At 34.1% G+C, this 12,451-nt stretch overlaps 1 protein-coding gene across 2 annotated transcripts; it reads right to left on the reverse strand.

Moving 5' to 3' along the window:
* Positions 1–1,413: 1,413 nt before the first annotated feature.
* LOC113230624 lies at positions 1,414–11,433 on the reverse strand. Of its 2 annotated transcripts, XM_026464632.1 has the most exons (4): positions 11,178–11,431; positions 9,310–9,414; positions 8,709–8,854; positions 1,414–6,155 (listed from the first exon to the last, which is right to left on the reverse strand). In XM_026464632.1, the coding sequence occupies exons 2-4, from the start codon at positions 9,399–9,401 to the stop codon at positions 6,076–6,078; spliced, it is 318 nt and encodes a 105-aa protein (XP_026320417.1). In that variant the 5' UTR covers positions 9,402–9,414; positions 11,178–11,431; the 3' UTR covers positions 1,414–6,075. The 2 variants fall into 2 exon arrangements, with proteins under 2 accessions (XP_026320417.1, XP_026320408.1); XM_026464623.1 differs by lacking the exon at positions 1,414–6,155 and having other exon boundaries at positions 6,242–8,854; positions 11,178–11,433.
* Positions 11,434–12,451: the final 1,018 nt, after the last annotated feature.

Here is a 12,451-nt window from a genome sequence, read left to right on the forward strand (position 1 = left end):
ACAGCCTTTTCACATTATAGCGACACAGCAACACCTTGATTCGAATCGGATCAAATCAGATGGAAAGTGAATAGCTTGAAACGAGAATACTCTTAATAGAATGAATTATTGTAGTTGCGCAGTATACACGTCCATCTATGATAATAAGGCGTTTAAAATCGTCGACTACTGCTTAATAATTCCTTACGCTTAAGGAATTATTAAGCAGTAGTCAATAGTCAATTATTAAGCAGTAGCCAAAGACAAATTAGGAGGCAATAGTCAATTTATTTGGTAAAACAAATCCATTCTTATTACCAGTTGAACCCAATTCTGTCGGTTTTAAATAGACTTGTATATGACAAACGGAAGAACCTTTTCACATATAGCGACACAGCAACACTTTGATTTGAATTAGATCAGCTGGAAAGTGAATAGCTTGAAATGAGAATACACTTGATAGAATGAGTTATTGTACTTGCGCAGTATACACGTTAATAAGAAAGGGTTTAAAATCGTCGACTACTGCTCAATAATTCCTTAAGCGTACCAAAGACAAACTATTAGGCAATAGTCAATTTATTTGGTAAAAGAAATCCTTTCTTATTACCAATTAAACCCGTCTGTCGGTTTTAAATAGACTTATTACAAACGAAATAACCTTTTTACATTATAGCGACACAGCAACACCTTGATTCGAATCAGATCTGATCAACCGGAAAGTTGAATAGCTGAATATGAGAGATAATTTTAAGACTAACGCGAAAGGTTACGAACTTTGTTGAGTTTCGAGGACTGCCACCAATCAGCAGTGCTTGTGGAAAGAAGCAAGGCTCAAGAAACCTCTGCGCCTAGTGGATAAGATCAAGACTGTAGGGTCTTTGCAACCAGAATGGGAAAACTATTGCAGCTGACCCGCGCGCTTACATCGTATAGTCAGCATCAGAAGGATAGATACTATGATCAGTGTCATAATTACAAGTGAATGGTGACTGCTATGTGATGTGTCTGAATGCAATAGAATTTTACGTAAAGTTTTAGTCACTCCATTAACCAACCACATGTGTAAGGTTAGGTATAATCCATATTTTTTTCCCATAAATCATTTTTTTTTACCACATAATTATCTCTACGCATCGATGTTGTATAAAAAAAGTTTTATATAAATCCCTACTGCGAAGCGAACAACGCTATTCACAACATTGACGACGATGATTACAAAGCAAGGAAAGATTAATTCATTAGTTTAAGCTCGGTGGAAATTGGCCGATTTCGAAATAACGATTACACACTTGTGAAAAAAATGAGGTTACATTTTTAGTCTTATGTATGATCACTGACATTTGAATTATAAATAAGAACAAAACGCTCATATTTTCATGGTAACATTTTACATAGCGGTGACTTACTTTCTCAGACTCGTACCTTATAAAGAGTAATTATGCAGGAGATGGCAAAACTTTATATTTATTTTAAATTTCTTATAAAGGATGTTAATTTGGATGCATTACTATAAGAATAGGTAAAAGCCAGTATGGAAATATGAAGGAAATGTAATGTGACATCAGCCTGCAACTTAATGTCAATACTTAATGTCAAATTGTACTTAATGTCAATAGTGTACTGTGTGTACAAACTAGATACGATACGGTACCTACGGGAATTACCGCGAGCGCGCGAGATCTATACAGAAGACAGCGTAACCAGTTTTTTGGCGCGTGATAATAATGATAAGTTGTTCTGGCAAATACACATGTCACCTTCGGGGATACAAGTGTAATGAAAAGCATCTAGTTTGTACGTTACGTAATTGACAAGTTCATAATGCTTACACAAATTCGGTTCCATACAATATAAACGAGATGAGGGCCGGCAGCTATAACTCCTAAACGCTTTAGTGGCAGTAAATTTTTGTTATTAGAATGATTGCGCCTATCTTAAAACGCAAACCAGACCACACCTATACCAGCAGACAAACGAATATATACACAATTCCAAAAAAATCAATGTCTTCAAGAACTTTTATTACTCTGTATCTTAAAATTAGACAATCACAATATATAATATTACCTGCATTGATACCTACCTAAATACATATAATAAGGCGAAATTCGTAAACCTCGTACCCACTATCAATGTGAACTTTTGAGTAGGCACAAAAAACAGAATTACCGGAAATAATAAAAAGAGAATTACCGGAAATAATAAAATCATAAGAAAATGTATGATTATACCTTTAGTCTATAACTACAAAAGAGCCTTCAAATTACATTTGAGCTTTAATTGTCATATAATGCGCTTCAAGAGAAAAAAAGGGATTGCGTCCAAAAACGAAGTTACGAGGTTTTCAAATTTATTGTCAGCAAAACTTGAGACAACGTGTCACTTAATGAAACATTAAAGTTAATGGACGTTTGGGCATTTGAGCGTAAATAAATTACGTCTTATAAAGGTTTTACGGACAATTGACCGTGGTACACAGTACGCAAACTTATACAGGAAGTACGTGCATTATTCGATATTATAAATTGAAACCCTGAGGTAACAGCGTAAGGTAACGTCCAATGGAATATTTTGACAGAATGTACACATTTAACTGCGACTAACGCAGCTGTAAAACGTATAACACTTATACATGGAGATAAAATAGGCGCCTTGTCGTCGAGTTGCGGACACCAGCCCGTTACACCAAGTACCAAGTACGTGGAGATAAAAACTCTTAGGAATCTAATTATTATTATTATATGTAGCAAGCTCCCCTAAAATAGTAGTGTTTGGTATCACGTTCTAAAAATAGTGGATTATTAAAGTGGGTGACACAGTTTTCAGTGACTTAAAAAAAAAATACGAAATTTTTCAATTTGGTACGTAGAAAATAGCTTTTCTCTGTTAATAGTGCCTGTTACCGCCTTGAAATTTTATAGGACACCGTATAGATTAAAAATATGACGTAATTTTGTTTTTTTGGTGGAAATTATGCATACCTCGCGTCATTTTATATAATAGCGCATTTACAATTCAAAATTGACAGCTAATTTAGCTCAACTGTCGCTGTGACGTCATCTTTTGTCTATTTACACAGTTTGCACTATCAAATAGAAATAAATTACATTTTTTATAAATTACTAACATTAACAAACCTTAACCCAATTATTAAAAAATAACAAGACCTCATAAGAGAGGATAAAGACTGTCAAGGCTGTGAAATTTTGACGCCATAATGCGGAATAATTATGAAAAAGTTCCGTCTTTTGATAATATTGAAGCTGCCAGCGCCATCAATTCAAACGTCTAGAGTAACTGTGTTTGCGTTTCTGTTCTCAGTAGTTCTTCAAAATCCCTCAATATGTAGAGTTCGAATTTATCTTCTCAGATTTTAAATAATCATGACGACCGACTCACAGTCTTTCAACTTTTAATAGTTATCCTACAAAACAGAAACTAGAGACTTAATACATAAACAATCTTATATAAAGAACTTGTCACACAAGTATAATTTTTTAAAGAGTTATCATTTTTCAGAGACAAACAATATTTGGTATTAACTATTAACTTTATAGGGGAAATAAATAGCAGTTTAATCAAATTACTAAATTAATCGGCAGCTATAGTCTAATATCGCCCCAGACGTAATCGTGTCTGCAAAAAAACCTACAGCACGTATTTCTCATTTTCTTGTTATTCTTAATACAAAATAAATATTAAGTAATAAGCAGTCATTGGAATTGAGTATTTACCACAACTACAATATTATTTTTGAGACAATAATTTGTAGCAATAACTTAATAGAAAATAATAATTAAATTCCAATAAATAACACGCATATTCAAGTATATTTAGTTCCGAGAAGTTCCGGGATTTGTTAACGGGAATGTCCACATTATTCTTTAATTTAGCTAAATAACTCCATCAATTCCGATCACTGGTAACGAGAGACGATAGTAAATTTCTTTTAATCCGTTACGTATTTAAGGTACATACATATAAAAAAGGAATCCATTAAATGAATGTCACTCATTCCTTAATAAATATTCAACAATACAAGTTGAATGTTTCACATTAAATCAGGACATGATACATGTAATTTGTGAACTTTATACTATATGTAATATGTATAAAGTTATAACAACATACACAAACCATATTAGGGTAAAGTTATACACAGTAAAATTTTAATTTTCGGAAGATATTAAATGTATGCTTCGTACTCATACGTCGAAATAGTTACCGTCAGCCAACGAACGTACAAACAAGGATTTTGTTTTCTGCCATAATTAAAATTTCACAGTGTATGTAACAGTACACAAACAGCGTGAGTTCAAAGTGGTGCAAAGTCGAAACGTCGCGACGCGTCATGTCATGTTTTTCGCCTGTAGCATATTCATTTCTATTTTCCCATTATTAAGGTACAAATTTGTATTATGCAAATATGGAATCGCGCATTAACGACGCCGACGACACGCGCCTTCAGCGTCTAGGCTTGTTTAAAGTCAAGCGGTGTCGCGCGTCGCCGCGCGTCGCCGCAGGTTGCCGTGCGTTACTTGCGCGCAGTGACACGTCAGACGCCGACCACACTGTGATCCGGTCACGCTAATAAGAAGCGTCGTCGCGTCGTCATGCGTTGTAGTTGAAAAACAGGACGCGACACGACGCTTCGGCTCTGCGCCAGAGTGAGTTGAGCCAAAGTGAATTCTTCCACATTATGTTGATACCGACACAACATGTTAACTTTAATAGACTAGCTATATGTCATAAAACTGGTTTCAGGTAAAGACGTTGCCCTTCAAATAATAATCAATTCATCTGTTAGACCTTATAGTATAGAGTCATCCGTGTCGAGACACGTCTCATGCCATTATATGGGTACTAAATAGTTAATACTTTATTTCTCTTCAGCAGCGCGCAGGGACATTTTATATAAACAAAGAATTATTTTCAACATGATAAAACTCCTAGCACTTCTGTTTCTCTTTGTGAGAATAAAGGGAAAAGTTGAGGTGGATCATGGTTTGCTTACTATCAGTAATGAGGACAAATGCTTTCTTGACATAAATGGGGAGAAGGTCAATGTTAAGCTAAATGGAACTGACTATATACATGAGAATCTGATGATAGGATTGATAAAAATGAAATGTGGACCAGATTATGGAACAATCATCTCTGAACTAGAGTGCAAGTATAGTGGGTTGTATTGCTCATACAACCAGCAATTTGATAAATGTAAGAACAACTGGATAACACCAGTGATATCAGTAATAATATCACTAATGATTATTATGATGATCATAATAATAATAATGTTGACTCGCAAGACACACTTAATAGTTTTTTCAAAAAAACTGTGTGGTATTTTTTGACTATTAATGATCGATCAAGACAAAAAAGAATAATGGAACAAAATAAAATGACAGGAGTGAAAAATAACATCTTATTTAGAACTATAGTAACATCTTCTGATGAGTTAATCAATATGATAAGGTAATCACGACTTCAAATAAGGAAAGAAGTTACTGATGATGAGCCAATATATGAAGAAATATGTCAAAATGAGGAAGATGCTAATAGATTCAGTGCTGACATAAATATCAAAGTCAAAAGGAAACATAACAATTCATATGACACTGCAAAGATGCTAACATTAGGTCTTGCAGCACAATCCTTCATACAAGCAGCATATACTAGTGACAAAACTTCAAATTCAAATCTTTCAAGTAATGGAAAAGTTAGTGTTACTGCAGTTTGTACATCAGTCAATGTTTATTCCATTCATATTCAAACTGGATCAACTATATGTTTTAATACTGCAACTGGAGATAAGATGACAATTAGGATCAAAGATTCAAAAACAGGGACTAGATATCAAGCAATATACTATGATGTGACTATACAGTTAAAACTAAAACAACTTAGGAATGTAAAAGCCCTGGCACAAATTGCTAGAATGGTGGGACTTGTGTCAGTGGATATGAACACCCTCATCTCCATACCTCAAATGCATACCCTAAAGGATATGGCTGTAAATCAGATACTATAGGTTGTGACATTTTCTGCTGGCATCAAGTGCTAATAGACTTACCAATCATGGTGAATTCTTTTTCACATGAAGCTATCCACTAACACACTAATAACAACAAGTACTGGCTCATATAATGTTGATTCTTCTCTTATAAACTTCGCTGTAAAAGGACAAATTGGTGAATTTCAAATGTTGTCATGAGACAAGCAACATTTACATTGCACACATCTGAACTCTCTTGTCAAATATCATCTTGCAAAGGCAATTGCACAATTGATGAATCTTCTGTTGCTAGATTTGATTTATCATCACCATTATTAATACCCAGAGATCAAATTGCAACAGATGGTGATTACATAATAAAAAGAATGATTCCTATAACTGCATCAGCAAATTTGATAATAGGATCTGTTGAGCTTGATTCACTTAAAGTTTCACCTAGCCTCTGTCATATTTCTGTTGAACAAAGCTATGGTTGTATAGGATGTGAAACTAAGTCATATGCCATATTCAAAGCATATGATATTAAATGTGAAGGAATATTGGAGTTTGCATCAAACTGTAGTTGGACTATGCCATACTTAATTTGTATTCCAGAACCTTATAGAAATAAACTTAATACACAATCTGATGTGTGTATGATCAACATTCCATCAATTAATCAAACTTTAATACTAAATTTTGATTATATATTTACAGGCAAATTGACATTACTTAAGACTTATTATTCAGAAAAAGCACTAGAAAGTTTAGAATTAATGGTATCAGATAAGACATTTTGGTCTAGTGATCTTGGTTCATTAAACATTATGGCAGTGCCATCAGTTAGCACTGTTGCAACAGTTTTTAAACTTCTTAGATTAGTAATTGCATATAAGACTAAGGAAGGCATAGAGAGAGCATAACTCATTATAACTTATGACCTGATATTAATTTAGAATAATTGCCATGCTATTAAATGGCTTATTAGATAATATATTTGTTATAAAACGTATATAATCAATTTATTTAGTAAATCAAAAAAGAAATTAATAATGCTTAGGTTTTCGCGATTGGTACACACTGAAAATGGAACTATTTTTCCAGATTTAATTCGCGTAACTTACTGAATCAGCCACGGGAACCCATTAAGAACTCGAAAGGTTTAAATCTGAAAAATTGTTTCATATACAATGCTCACTAGAATTTAACATAGCTCGGAAACTAGCTGTGTTTCAGCAACCACTCATCACCAACATCTAGATGTTACAACCATAACAAAATACTATTCGCACAGTTCTTTCTGGCCCAGATACGGTAGACTATACCTTAAGTCTTTCTCAATCAAATCCTTTACAAAAAGGTACTAAAAATCCAATCACTTAATAATTATGAAAACCCCTAAAGCATTCAATGCATAATCCCCACTTTTGTGGACATTGTGGACAGTAATACTCTGTCCTCTTTTTGAGACCACGCTCTGTGTGACAATGCCGGCAGTATTTAACTTTTTTTCCCGGAGGCCAATCAGCAGGCAGGTGTATCACCTCATCCTGTGTCTCGTCTCTATCACTCATACTCAAATCATCTTCACTGCTTTCGCTTTCAACCATGTTTGGCACTGGCAACAAGTCATGAAAAATTGATCTCCTATAGTCGTTGTAAGTGACTTTATCACCACTTCTTTTCATGTTGTACATTATAAATGAATTCATAAACATTGCCTGTAGTAAATATAGAACATGCCTGTTGTTCCTTTTAGTAGTATCACATGGTGCATTATCTGCAAGCATCTGATTCCTCTTGAACATGTTAGTGTGATGCTTGAATTTTGTAATAGGCTCTATATCTACTGTTACTTTATTAATTACTGATGGATTGTGTTCAGTTGACAACGTTATGATAGTCTTGTCAGCCTTCCTGATGTTGCTTATACAAACACCTTCTGAATTATATAGTGATTTCACTTGACCAACCTTTAACTTCTTCTTAGTAAAAGAAGGGTTTCTATGTTTGTTTCGCTTCAAAATCCCTGTCAGGTAAGTCTTTCTTACTAAAAGCTCCTCAGCCAATGACACACTTGTATAATATGGACATGTGTACAATGAACGGCCCGAATCAAAAAAATCCTTCATCAAACTTTTAACAACTTCTTCGCCTCTATTCTTGCCATCTGGATGGCACAAATACACTCTATGAAATATCCCATGACTGTCAGACAGTAAATGCATCCGAATGCGCTCTGGTTTCCTTCGGACAAAGTTGAACTCGTTGAACCAATGTGCAGTAGATTTGTCGATGTTCAATTGCTTTCCTGGAGTAGCTAACGATTTCATTATGCTATTAAACATGTTGGCAATGGGCTTAGCAGCATCGTACCAACTTCTTCGAGTATCGCCATTGTCATCGGTACGAATTGGTCTCTTATGTGCCAATGCTCGAAATAAAAAACAAAATCTGTCTCGACCCATATAATTTTCGAACTTCAAATTGAAAAGTGGATGGGCACTCCAGTAATACGACAAATTAGTAACTTTGAATAAACCCATAAGGAAAAATACACCAAGAAGCGTGTACACTTCATCGACAGTGGTTGGTTTAAACTCATTTGCTTTCTTCATAGACTTCTCTGATAAAATCTGTATAGCATTCGTATTTATACAGGAGACCAGTAAGTTAACAAAGGTATTGTTGAAGAGCAATTTGAAATAGTCAAATGGAGTGGTAGCCAAACCTGTACTAATTGAAGGCTCCAGTATGAACAAGAATTTATGATGTTTGGTCATTGCACCCCATTCTTCCTCTGGCGGCTCGTCTTCCTCACTAGAACTGCCTTCAGAAGTTGAAGAATCGTCTGAAGGGAACTCCTCTATTTCACTCCTGTAAAACAATTTATAGAGTAGAACAGATATTAAATACGAATATGCCGTATGCGAATATATCACAATAAGGATTCTGTAGTAATATTAAATTGCTAAAGACACCAGAAGTTTTTACGATCTTAGCGTAAATATTAGACGGTAAATAGGATTTTTATTATTATTAGCTCTTTCATGCATTTTTTATTTGGTGCGATCAGCCTTCAAGAAAATGTTCACGATAATGGAATAATGTCGAAGTTTTGTTCGTGGCATTACACACCAATCACAAAGAATGTACAGTTTTTCAATAAAAACGTGACGAAAATGGGTTAACCTAATAATTTTTCGGAGCTCTATTTTTAAACTGCACACAAATTATAATTTTTTTAATAATTATAAAAAAGTTAGACAATTTTATTTATATATTTATAGACAGCACTTGTAGAAAAGTTGATTGACAATATTAACTCTTACTCTTCAGACAGCAACTCATCATCTTGCTTTTCATCTTCCAAAACATCCTCCTCAATGTCCATCTCCCTTATGTTATGCACTGGAGCGGCCATAACAGAATTTAATCTGGAATAATATAAATATTTTAGAATCACTTGTTTACTTTAGAGACATAATCATGATAATAACAATTTTACAAATAAAACTGAAATCACTTTTTTGAACAGAAATCACTCCATTAAACCTGGTTGAGACTAAGGTAGTACTCGTAATTTTGTCGGGTGATGAGTAATTTAATAATTTTAGCAACTGACTTTGCCTGTTCATTGTTCCCTGTAAAGTGCATTAGTGAGTAACATATTGCAAGATGATTACCCAACACAACAATAATAAATTTATTGCAAACTTATTGCAATGACTATTTTAGTAATTAGTGTGATCAAAGAAAAAATGGGGTTACGATAAATGATTAAGAAAAAGAAGAGATAATTAAAAGCCACATTTCCAGTTTACTCACATTGTAAATATATATAAAAATAATTATTTATAATATTTTTTTCAACAAATTGGATAATTGTACTTTCACTCCAATGGAACATTTTTACAGCCGCTAATGAACTCAAATAAATCAACATGTTCGCACTTGTTTAGTGCATAAATCACATAGTGAAATTTTCTCAAAACTAAAGTGGATCGATTCTCGATTAAATCACTTACTAAACTATTAGAGTGAAATGTTGTTCCCACATATTTACTTACCAAATTAGTAGGCACTTGACTAAATTATTAGCACTCACATAGATTCGAGTACAATATTCCAAAGCTGAGATGTAATCTAATTTTTTAAGATTTCAATAACACATTTTTTACCTTTTTTTAAAACACATAAAATTGCAATTATAGAAATGTTTTGAACCATAAAACATATTTAAAATGTTAAATACTGCATAAAATAACACTGAATATCACATAAATATATGCAATAACAATACTCAAACAAATATAGTATAGGTGGCTATAGTTAAAAATGCAGTATTTTTTATTACATGCAAAATACTTACAAAAAGACAGAAATCTATTCAATATAGGTTACAATCTTCACTGAAGTCTTGGTGTAGGTTAGGTGTTCTTTAGAAAGCTTAGCAAGGATTTTGGAGTCAGTTTTTTTTATATAAAATACAAAGGACTTCTAGATTAGATTAATTTATTTCACCACAACTTCAATTTAAATACTCCCGTCCATCTTGTGTCGAAAACAGCATTTAAAAATTTTTTTTTTTAAATACTTCTCAAGACTGTATTCATGTCACAGGGCGCCTACCTTCCCCGTAACCAGGCCCCATCATTTGACCTCAGCTATTCAACATTCATAACTCTGATTTAATTTGGTTCTAGTTATAGGTTATGGTAATTTAAACCACATCTGATTTGCTTACAAGTTAAGTTTCCTTTTTGGCTTTCTTAGAAATGTTGGTTTTAAAATTATTTCTAGCTTCAGTGGACTATTACAGGTACTTAACTGTATTCGGAAGGTTATTGTGAAGTTATTTATAGGCTCCGATGGACCGCTTTCACAGCCACAAAACAAGATAAATTTTATTATCAAGACCGTGTCTGGTCGTCCGTTAAATTGTATGAGGAGCGATATTATGATATATCTTGAAATAACTTAAAACTTTAGTAACTCCACCAAATGTGCCAAGTTCAATCGAGACTTAGAAAAACGAAGGTCACCATAACAATGACTTGATAATAAACACATGTTTCATGTGTACCCAAGAAAACACTCCAAAAACAAAAGGAAACTCGCTTAATACCTTAGCAAATTAATGCTTGGGAATGCACAACGGCTAATATTTTCTAAATATAAATTATGAGCGTGATGATACCTGACTGCATCGTAGTTCTGTTGTCCTCGAAGAAACACGACCACTACCACCAGTATCAAACACAATGTAATGAAGTAAGTAAGGCTTTAGGTCATATAATGTTAATAAAGGTTTATAATTAACCACGATTGTTACTCTAAACAACACTAATCCTTTATTTATTACAATAAAAACGCACGTTTCACATTTTGCTCTGCATCTGCAAGCTAGAGCAAAAGAAAGAAAACGCCGGTGGGTAGAAGACCATAGACCATAGACTGAACCGGAAGTGATGATGAAGTTAGTGATGTATGAACAAAATAAAATGATGTTAATAAAATCCGTAGAGGGAGAATAAAAAAAAAGAATAGAGAAGCTTCTCGCGTATACTGAAAAGGGATACCAACAGAGTACCTATAAATTCTGGGTTGTCTACTTTTAAAATAGTACCCCGTTAAAGAAATTGAAATGAAAATGAAGCCGTGGTAGCCGTGGTTTGACCTATTGCCTCTCAAGCAGAAGGTCGTGGGTTCGAATCCAGACTCGCACCTCTTAGTTACTCGGAATTTGTGCGCAATTTAATTTTAAATTTATCATGAGCCTTTCGGTGAAGGAAAACATCGTGATGAAACGTTGAAGAAGGTTCCAAGTCCTCGGAAAACATGTGCAGTCCCCAACCCTCATTGGGCTAGTGTGGTGGACTGTCGCCTAAGCACTCGCCTGAGAGGAGATCCGTGCCCAGCAGTGGGACGTGTAAATGGGTTCATCATAATGATGAAATCTGCCGAGTCTAAGGAGGAAGAATCCGCCAGATCACATTTAGCTTGGTTGAGTTTTAGGGTCGTATTTTAGAACTCTACTCATTGCTCAAGTCAAGATTTGAGTATGGTTTCAAGCACTGGAAATACGATCCTAATGGCAAGGACTTGAGTATGATTTCGAGTGCCTTAAATCATACTCAAGTCCTGACTTGAGCATTGTGTAGAATTCTAGAATACGACTCTTAGTAACCAAATAAAACAATTATGACAAATCATTACTTTTTATTGGCCCTTGAACAGTATTAACTTAGTATTAATATTTCGAACTGAAAAAGTATTGAAAAGTAAAAAAAATACAATATTTAAAATGACCCATAAATTGGAGAAAAGATAGTGGCAAAAGCACGGTATCCCTAAAATCAGCTTAAGCCTGTCTAACTTAATTTATGGGTACGTTATTTATTTGATTTCTTTTTCTCGCGTATCATAACCACTGCTGGTAGAAGCGAGATGGACATATTTGACAAAAATAAG

The sequence above is a fragment of the Hyposmocoma kahamanoa genome, unplaced genomic scaffold (assembly GCF_003589595.1).
Source record: "Hyposmocoma kahamanoa isolate Upper Pololo Valley unplaced genomic scaffold, ASM358959v1 101, whole genome shotgun sequence".
NCBI classification, from domain to species: domain Eukaryota; kingdom Metazoa; phylum Arthropoda; class Insecta; order Lepidoptera; family Cosmopterigidae; genus Hyposmocoma; species Hyposmocoma kahamanoa.

Coding starts and splice junctions, on each gene's coding strand:
- LOC113230624 (XM_026464623.1), bottom strand. CDS start 9,401: ATGGCCGCTCCAGTGCATAACATAAGGGAGATGGACATTGAGGAGGAT. Junction 8,855..9,309: donor GATGAGTTGCTGTCTGAAGA/GTAAGAGTTAAT, acceptor ATTGTTTTACAG/GAGTGAAATAGAGGAGTTCC.